Source organism: Oncorhynchus clarkii, chromosome 7, assembly GCF_045791955.1.
Source record: "Oncorhynchus clarkii lewisi isolate Uvic-CL-2024 chromosome 7, UVic_Ocla_1.0, whole genome shotgun sequence".
Classification (NCBI taxonomy): Eukaryota; Metazoa; Chordata; class Actinopteri; order Salmoniformes; family Salmonidae; genus Oncorhynchus; species Oncorhynchus clarkii.
Window position 1 is genome coordinate 245,001 of NC_092153.1, and position 10,000 is coordinate 255,000.

The 10,000-nt window shown below is 48.9% G+C and overlaps 1 protein-coding gene across 1 annotated transcript in view; it reads left to right on the top strand.

The window, feature by feature from the left end:
- Positions 1-10,000, top strand: part of LOC139413972 (protein diaphanous homolog 3-like) — a 451,641-nt gene that overhangs the window by 232,504 nt on the left and 209,137 nt on the right. Inside the window, exon 20 of the mRNA XM_071161859.1 lies at positions 3,313-3,414. Within this exon, the coding sequence (XP_071017960.1) occupies positions 3,313-3,414 (102 nt within the window). The remainder of the gene's footprint in view (positions 1-3,312; positions 3,415-10,000) is intronic.

Consider the following 10,000-nt stretch of genomic DNA (forward strand, 5'->3'; position numbering starts at 1 on the left):
GGTTCAGGTAACCATGACCTCTGACCTCTACTATGATAGATGTGGTTCAGGTAACCATGACCTTTGACCTCTACTATGATAACTCTATGGTTCAGGTAACCATGACCTCTGACCTCTATGATAGCTGTGGTTCAGGTAACCATGACCTTTGACCTCTACTATGATAACTCTGTGGTTCAGGTAACCATGACCTCTACTATGATAACTATGTGGTTCAGGTAACCATGACCTTTAACCTCTACTATGATAACTATGTGGTTCAGGTAACCATGACCTCTGACCTCTACTATGATAACTGTGGTACAGGGATACATAATGATGAGGGAGGCAGACACATTGTAATAATAACAGGTTAAACAAAGCCAGCAGACAGGCAGACAGACAGGCAGACAGACAGGCAGACAGACAGGCAGACAGACAGGCAGGCAGACAGGCAGACAGACAGGCAGACAGGCAGACACAGACAGACAGACAGGCAGGCAGGCAGACAGACAGACAGGCAAACAGACAGACAGGCGGACAGACAATGTGTAATGAACAGACCACTAGCTGTTCAGAGAAAAGCTGCTTGAGAGGAGAGGAGAGGACAAGGAGGAGAGGAGAGGACACAAAGGAGAGGAGAGGACACAAAGGAGAGGAGATGGGGGAGGTGAGGACAAGGAGAGGAGAGGACAAGGAGAGGAGATGGGGGAGGAGAGGACAAGGAGGAGAGGAGAGGAGATGGGGGAGGAGAGGACAAAGAGGAGAGAAGAGGACAAGGAGGAGAGGAGAGGAGATGGGGGAGGAGAGGACAAAGAGGAGAGGAGAGGTCAAGGAGGAGAGGAGAGGAGATGGAGAGGAGAGGACGAGGAGATGGGGAGGAGAGGACAAGGAGGAGAGGAGAGGAGAGGAAAGGACAAAGAGGAGAGGAGAGGACACAAAGGAGAGGAGGTGGGGAGGAGAGGACAAAGAGGAGAGGAGAGGAGATGGGGGAGGAGAGGACAAAGAGGAGAGGAGAGGACAAGGAGGAGAGGAGAGGAGAGGAGATGGGGGAGGAGAGGACAAAGAGGAGAGGAGAGGACAAGGAGGAGAGGAGAGGAGAGGACAAAGAGGAGAGGACAAGGAGAGAGGAGATGGGAGAGGAGAGGAGAGGACAAGGAGGAGAGGAGAGGAGAGGACAAGGAGAGAGAAGATGGGGGAGGAGAGGAGAGGACAAGGAGGAGAGGACAAGGAGAGAGGAGATGGGGGAGGAGAGGAGAGGACAAGGAGGAGAGGAGAGGAGAGGACAAAGAGGAGAGGACAAGGAGAGAGGAGATGGGGGAGGAGAGGAGAGGACAAAGAGGAGAGGAGAGGACAAGGAGAGAGGAGAGAGGAGATGGGGGAGGAGAGGAAAGGACAAAGAGGAGAGGAAAGGACAAAGAGGAGAAAGAGATGGTTGAATAAGGGTTGTCATTCCTCATTTTCTTTTTGCCCTTTCATCGCCTCCCCGTGACATGGTACACACACACACACACACAGTATACACACACACACACACACACACACACACACACACACACACACACACACACACACACTCAGTACACACACACCTTGCTGCCCTGTCCACAAGTTCCTGTGTGTGTGTCGTGCCTCATTAGAGCAGCCCGGCAGGCCGTGTGTGTTTGTGACTAGATGGTAATGGACTCTCTCCCAGGTCTATGGTCTGGTCTATTGTATTGTCCGTCTCTCTCCATGGCCCTCGTTTGTTCAAGTCCTGCTATGTAACACTCCCCGTTCCTTAATGACAACTAGCCCATACAGAGTGGTGTGGATACACTCTCTCTGTATCTCTCTCTGTCTCTCTCTCTCTGTCTCACTCTCTATCTCTCTCTGTCTCACTCTCTATCTCTCTGTCTCTCTCTCTCTCTCTCTCTCTCTCTCTCTCTCTCTCTCTCTCTCTGTCTGTCTGTCTCTGTCTGTCTCTCTGTCTGTCTCTCTCTCTCTGTCTGTCTCTGTCTGTCTCTCTCTCTGTCTCACTCTCTATCTCTCTCTCTGTCTCTCTCTCTCTCTCTCTCTCTCTCTCTCTCTCTGTCTGTCTCTGTCTGTCTCTCTCTCTCTGTCTGTCTCTGTCTGTCTCTCTCTCTCTGTGTGTGTCTCTCTCTCTGTCTGTGTCTCTGTCTCACACACACACAATGAAATACTCAGAGATGCATTGGGAAATTACCGTTTCCCCAAAAGTACTTCAAATCTATTTAGGTTAACATTTAACCTTTTACGAGAACAGTTTGATGACTTGTCCTCAATTATCTTGGTTATTAACATATTTTCTAAATCTGTTTCAAAGTTTTCTGAAAGAAAATAAAGAAGAATATGTCCTAGTTTAATGGTGGAACCGTTATAATTGATCTGTTCTAGTTTGAAGGTGGAACCGTTATAATTGATCTGTTCTAGTTTAAAGGTGGAACCGTTATAATTGATCTGTTCTAGTTTGAAGGTGGAACCGTTATAATTGATCTGTTCTAGTTTAAAGGTGGAACCGTTATAATTGATATGTTCTAGTTTAAAGGTGGAACCGTTATAATTGATCTGTTCTAGTTTAAAGGTGGAACCGTTATAATTGATCTGTTCTAGTTTAAAGGTGGAACCGTTATAATTGATCGGTTCTGGTTTAAAGGTGGAACCGTTATAATTGATCTGTTCTAGTTTGAAGGTGGAACCGTCCTAGTTTAAAGGTGGAACCGTTATAATTGATCGGTTCTAGTTTGAAGGTGGAACCGTTATAATTGATCTGTTCTAGTTTAAAGGTGGAACCATTATAATTGATCGGTTCTGGTTTAAAGGTGGAACCGTTATAATTGATCTGTTCTAGTTTAAAGGTGGAACCGTTATAATTGATCGGTTCTGGTTTAAAGGTGGAACCGTTATAATTGCACTTGAATAAGTCCTGGACATTGTGTTCCATTTTTAATGCCTCAGTTTAAAACTCCAATGAATTTAAACTCTTACCATTTTCTTATCTGTCTCTTCTCCCCCGTGTCTCTCTACCTCTACTCTCTCTCTCCATCACTCTCCACCCACTCATCATTCTCTCTCTCTCTCTCTCTCTCTTTCCTCTCTCCCTCTCCACCCCCTCCATCTCTCTCTCTCCATCTCTCTCTCCATCTCTCTCTCTACCCCTCCACCTCTCTCCATCTCTCTCTCCACCCCCTCCATCTCTCTCCATCTCTCTCTCTACCCCCCTCCTCTCTCTCTCTCCATATCTCTCTCTCCACCCCCTCCATCTCTCTCTCTCCATCTCTCTCTCCATCTCTCTCTCTACCCCTCCCCCTCTCTCCATATCTCTCTCTCCAGAACTTGGTTAAACACCTTCCTGAACAGGAGCAGCTGAATGCTTTGATGAAGCTTCAGAATGACTACAACAGTCTGTCTGAGCCTGAGCAGTTTGGAGTGGTGGTGAGTACCCACACACACATAGACACACACACACACACACGCGCACACACACACACACACAGAGACACACACACAGACACACACACACACGCACGCACACACGCACGCACACACACACGCACGCACACAGACACACACACACACACACACACAGACACACACACAGACACACACACACATACACAGACACACACACACGCATACACACACACACACACACACACGCACACACACACACACACACACAGACACACAGACACACACACACACACACACACAGACAGACACACACACATACACACACATACAGACACACACACACACACACAGACAGACACACACACATACACACACACAGACAGACACACACACATACACACACATACAGACACACACACACACACACAGACAGACACACACACATACACACACACATACAGACACACACACACACACACGACAGTGAATCACCGACAAGGTCGCCGTGCGAGGCGGCCGGAGAGCGTTGAGCGTTCCGTCTGTCTGACGGGCTCAGCAGCCGATTGGTTATTTATTCCACGATGGCCGCCAGCGGGCGTGAGCAAGGCTACCCACAAATCACTGCTTCAACACAGGAAACACTGATGTAAATGGGCTGTGGACATGGAGAGGAAGAGGAGGAGAGGAGGGTGGGAGAGTAGAGGGGAGGAGAGGAGGGTGGGAGAGGGGAGGAGAGGAGGGTGGGAGAGTAGAGGGGAGGAGAGGAGGGTGGGAGAGTAGAGGGGAGGGGAGGAGGGTGGGAGAGTAGAGGGGAGGAGAGGAGGGTGGGAGAGGGGAGGAGAGCAGGGTGGGAGAGTAGAGGGGAGGAGAGGAGGGTGGGAGAGTAGAGGGGAGGAGAGGAGGGTGGGAGAGTAGAGGGGAGGAGAGGAGGGTGGGAGAGTAGAGGGGAGGGGAGGAGGGTGGGAGAGGGGTGGGGAGGAGAGGAGGGTGGGAGAGTAGAGGGGAGGAGAGGAGGGTGGGAGAGTAGAGGGGAGGAGAGGAGGGTGGGAGAGTAGAGGGGAGGGGAGGAGGGTGGGAGAGTAGAGGGGAGGGGAGGAGGGTGGGAGAGTAGAGGGGAGGGGAGGAGGGTGGGAGAGTAGAGGGGAGGAGAGGAGGGTGGGAGAGTAGAGGGGAGGGGAGGAGGGTGGGAGAGTAGAGGGGAGGGGAGGAGGGTGGGAGAGTAGAGGGGAGGAGAGGAGGGTGGGAGAGTAGAGGGGAGGAGAGGAGGGTGGGAGAGTAGAGGGGAGGAGAGGAGGGTGGGAGAGTAGAGGGGAGGAGAGGAGGGTGGGAGAGTAGAGGGGAGGAGAGGAGGGTGGGAGAGTAGAGGGGAGGAGAGGAGGGTGGGAGAGTAGAGGGGAGGAGAGGAGGGTGGGAGAGTAGAGGGGAGGAGAGGAGGGTGGGAGAGTAGAGGGGAGGAGAGGAGGGTGGGAGAGTAGAGGGGAGGGGAGGAGGGTGGGAGAGGGGAGGGGAGGAGATTAGGGTGGGAGAGTAGAGGGGAGGAGAGGAGGGTGGGAGAGTAGAGGGGAGGAGAGGAGGGTGGGAGAGTAGAGGGGAGGAGAGGAGGGTGGGAGAGTAGAGGGGAGGAGAGGAGGGTGGGAGAGTAGAGGGGAGGAGAGGAGGGTGGGAGAGTAGAGGTGAGGAGAGGAGAGGAGATTGGAGGTGAAAGAGAAGGGAGCTCTACTCTACATACTGCTAGAGGTTCATGTCGAGGTTCATGCCGAGGTTCATGTCGAGGTTCATGTCAGAGACACTGGGTTAGTAAGGTTGTAGTAGACAGTGACTCTGAGACACTGGGTTAGTGACGTTGTACTAGGACAGTGACTCTGAGACACTGGGTTAGTGACGTTGTACTAGGACAGTGACTCTGAGACACTGGGTTAGTGACGTTGTAGTGGGACAGTGACTGAGACACTGGGTTAGTGACGTTGTAGTAGGACAGTGACTGAGACACTGGGTTAGTGACGTTGTAGTAGGACAGTGACTGAGACACTGGGTTAGTGACGTTGTAGTAGGACAGTGACTCTGAGACACTGGGTTAGTGACGTTGTAGTAGGACAGTGACTGAGACACTGGGTTAGTGACGTTGTAGTGGGACTCTGAGACACTGGGTTAGTGACGTTGTAGTGGGACTCTGAGACACTGGGTTAGTGACGTTGTAGTAGGACAGTGACTGAGACACTGGGTTAGTGACGTTGTAGTAGGACAGTATATGCACTGGGTTAGTGACGTTGTAGCAGGACAGTGACTGAGACACTGGGTTAGTGACGTTGTAGTAGGACAGTTTATGGACATAGGATGCTTCCCAAACAACCCTCTAAGGTTTGGTTCTGCTTCATTGGGTTCTGTTCTGCTCTGTGGCTCTGTGTCCACGCTTGACCGAAGGAGAGGAGGCCTGGCTGGCTGACTGGCTGACTGGCTGGCTCACTGTTTGGCTGGCTGATTGGCTGGTTGACTGACTGGCTGGCTGGCTTGCTGGCTGACTGGCTGGCTGACTGACTGGCTGGCTGATTTGCTGGCTGGCTGGCTGGCTGACTGGCTGGCTGGTTGGCTGGCTGGCTGGCTGACTGGCTGGCTGGATGGCTGGCTGACTGGTTGGCTGGCTGGCTGGTTGGCTGACTGGTTGGCTGACTGGCTGACTGACTGGCTGACTGACTGGCTGACTCTGCAGGAAAACTCACATTACAGGCTCAAAGGGAATCCTTAATTTACCAGTTGTGCAAGCTGGGGACCTGGAGACTGTGTGTTTACCGAGAGTAGAGAGAGGAAGTTGACCTGGAGACTGTGTGTTTACCGAGAGGAGAGAGAGGAAGTTGACCCGGAGACTGTGTGTTTACCGAGAGGAGAGAGAGGAAGTTGACCTGGAGACTGTGTTTACCGAGAGGAGAGAGAGGAAGTTGACCTGGAGACTGTGTTTACCGAGAGGAGAGAGAGGAAGTTGACTTGGAGACTGTGTGTTTTACCGAGAGGAGAGAGAGGAAGTTGACCTGGAGACTGTGTATTTACCGAGAGGAGAGAGAGGAAGTTGACCTGGAAGACTGTGTGTTTACCGAGATGAGAGAGAGTAAGTTGACCTGGAGACTGTGTGTTTACCGAGAGGAGAGAGAGGAAGTTGACCTGGAGACTGTGTGTTTACCGAGAGGAGAGAGAGGAAGTTGACCTGGATACTGTGTGTTTACCGAGAGGAGAGAGAGGAAGTTGACCTGGAGACTGTGTGTTTACCGAGAGGAGAGAGAGGAAGTTGACCTGGATACTGTGTGTTTACCGAGAGGAGAGAGAGGAAGTTGACCTGGAGACTGTGTGTTTACCGAGAGGAGAGAGAGGAAGTTGACCTGGAGACTGTGTTTACCGAGAGGAGAGAGAGGAAGTTGACTTGGAGACTGTGTGTTTTACCGAGAGGAGAGAGAGGAAGTTGACCTGGAAGACTGTGTGTTTACCGAGAGGAGAGAGAGGAAGTTGACCTGGAGACTGTGTGTTTACCGAGAGGAGAGAGAGGAGGTTGACCTGGAGACTGTGTTTACCGAGAGGAGAGAGAGGAAGTTGACTTGGAGACTGTGTGTTTTACCGAGAGGAGAGAGAGGAAGTTGACCTGGAAGACTGTGTGTTTACCGAGAGGAGAGAGAGGAAGTTGACCTGGAAGACTGTGTGTTTACCGAGAGGAGAGAGAGGAAGTTGACCTGGAAGACTGTGTGTTTACCGAGAGGAGAGAGAGGAAGTTGACCTGGAGACTGTGTTTACCGAGAGGAGAGAGAGGAAGTTGACCTGGAGACTGTGTGTTTACCGAGAGGAGAGAGAAGAAGTTGACCTGGAGACTGTGTGTTTACCGTGAGGAGAGAGAGGAAGTTGAACTGTATCCACAGCTCTACCTTGGTCACAGTATCTATATCCACAGCTCTACCTTGGTCACAGTATCTATATCCACAGCTCTACGTTGGTCACAGTATCTATATCCACAGCTCTACCTTGGTCACAGTATCTATATCCACAGCTCTACCTTGGTCACAGTATCTATATCCACAGCTCTACCTTGGTCACAGTATCTATATCCACAGATCTACCTTGGTCACAGTATCTATATCCACAGCTCTATGTTGGTCACAGTATCTATATCCACAGCTCTATCTTGGTCACAGTATCTATATCCACAGCTCTATCTTGGTCACAGTATCTATATCCACAGCTCTACCTTGGTCACAGTATCTATATCCACATCTCTACATTGGTCACAGTATCTATATCCACAGCTCTACCTTGGTCACAGTATCTATATCCACAGCTCTACCTTGGTCACAGTATCTATATCCACAGCTCTACGTTGGTCATAGTATCTATATCCACAGCTCTACGTTGGTCACAGTATCTATATCCACAGCTCTACCTTGGTCACAGTATCTATATCCACAGCTCTACGTTGGTCACAGTATCTATATCCACAGCTCTACCTTGGTCACAGTATCTATATCCACATCTCTACATTGGTCACAGTATCTATATCCACAGCTCTACCTTGGTCACAGTATCTATATCCACAGCTCTACCTTGGTCACAGTATCTATATCCACAGCTCTACCTTGGTCACAGTATCTATATCCACAGCTCTACCTTGGTCACAGTATCTATATCCACAGCTCTACCTTGGTCACAGTATCTATATCCACAGCTCTACCTTGGTCACAGTATCTATATCCACAGATCTACCTTGGTCACAGTATCTATATCCACAGCTCTATGTTGGTCACAGTATCTATATCCACAGCTCTACCTTGGTCACAGTATCTATATCCACAGCTCTACCTTGGTCACAGTATCTATATCCACATCTCTACATTGGTCACAGTATCTATATCCACAGCTCTACCTTGGTCACAGTATCTATATCCACAGCTCTACCTTGGTCACAGTATCTATATCCACAGCTCTACCTTGGTCACAGTATCTATATCCACAGCTCTACCTTGGTCACAGTATCTATATCCACAGCTCTACCTTGGTCACAGTATCTATATCCACAGCTCTACCTTGGTCACAGTATCTATATCCACAGATCTACCTTGGTCACAGTATCTATATCCACAGCTCTACGTTGGTCACAGTATCTATATCCACAGCTCTACCTTGGTCACAGTATCTATATCCACAGCTCTACGTTGTTCACAGTATCTATATCCACAGCTCTATGTTGGTCACAGTATCTATATCCACAGCTCTAAGTTGGTCACAGTATCTATATCCACAGCTCTACCTTGGTCACAGTAAATAGGCCACATTGTAATCAAGTTGTGTATTTTAGTACAAAAACAACATGATTAGAATTTAAAAAATAAAACATCATCATATTATAATGCACCATAATTGTTTAATGTGTTAGTTTTTATTACCTGTGGCTACACACTGACTGTTCTTACTGTAAACTACAGCATCACAGCTGGAGCCGGCCGTTAATAAGATGAATTAATATGTCTTATTATTATTGGATGTCACATCTTTAGATGTGTTGTGTTGTCGGGCCGATCTGTTTTCATCGTGTTAAATGGCTCTTCAGCTTCCCAGGCTGAACCTCGGGGCTCAGGGATCAACGTTGTGTTTGTCTCCCCGCGCTGCAATGAGGTGCTGCCCACACCCCCGCTATTTACAATAACAGAGGAGATCAGCTGGTTGCTCTGTCTCTATACCCAGGCACCATACATAGACCCTGATCTCTCTTTATTCTCTCTGTCTCTATACCCAGTCACCATATATAGACCCTGATCTCTCTTTATTCTCTCTGTCTCAATACCCAGTCACCATATATAGACCCTGATCTCTCTTTATTCTCTCTGTCTCAATCTCTCTGTCTCATTCTCTCTGTCTCTATACCCAGTCACCATATATAGACCCTGATCTCTCTTTATTCTCTCTGTCTCTATACCCAGTCACCATATATAGACCCTGATCTCTCTCTATTCTCTCTGTCTCTATACCCAGTCACCATACATAGACCCTGATCTCTCTTTATTCTCTCTGTCTGTCTCTGTCTCTATACCCAGGCACCATATGTAGACCCTGATCTCTCTTTATTCTCTCTGTCTCTATACCCAGTCACCATATATAGACCCTGATCTCTCTTTATTCTCTCTGTCTCTATACCCAGGCACCATATATAGACCCTGATCTCTCTTTATTCTCTCTGTCTCTATACCCAGTCACCATATATAGACCCTGATCTCTCTTTATTCTCTCTGTCTCTATACCCAGTCACCATATATAGACCCTGATCTCTCTTTATTCTCTCTGTCTCTATACCCAGTCACCATATATAGACCCTGATCTCTCTTTATTCTCTCTGTCTGTCTCTGTCTCTATACCCAGTCACCATATATAGACCCTGATCTCTCTCTATTCTCTCTGTCTCTATACCCAGTCACCATATATAGACCCTGATCTCTCTTTATTCTCTCTGTCTCTGTCTCTATACCCAGTCACCATATATAGACCCTGATCTCTCTCTATTCTCTCTGTCTCTATACCCAGTCACCATATATAGACCCTGATCTCTCTTTATTCTCTCTGTCTCTATACCCAGTCACCATAT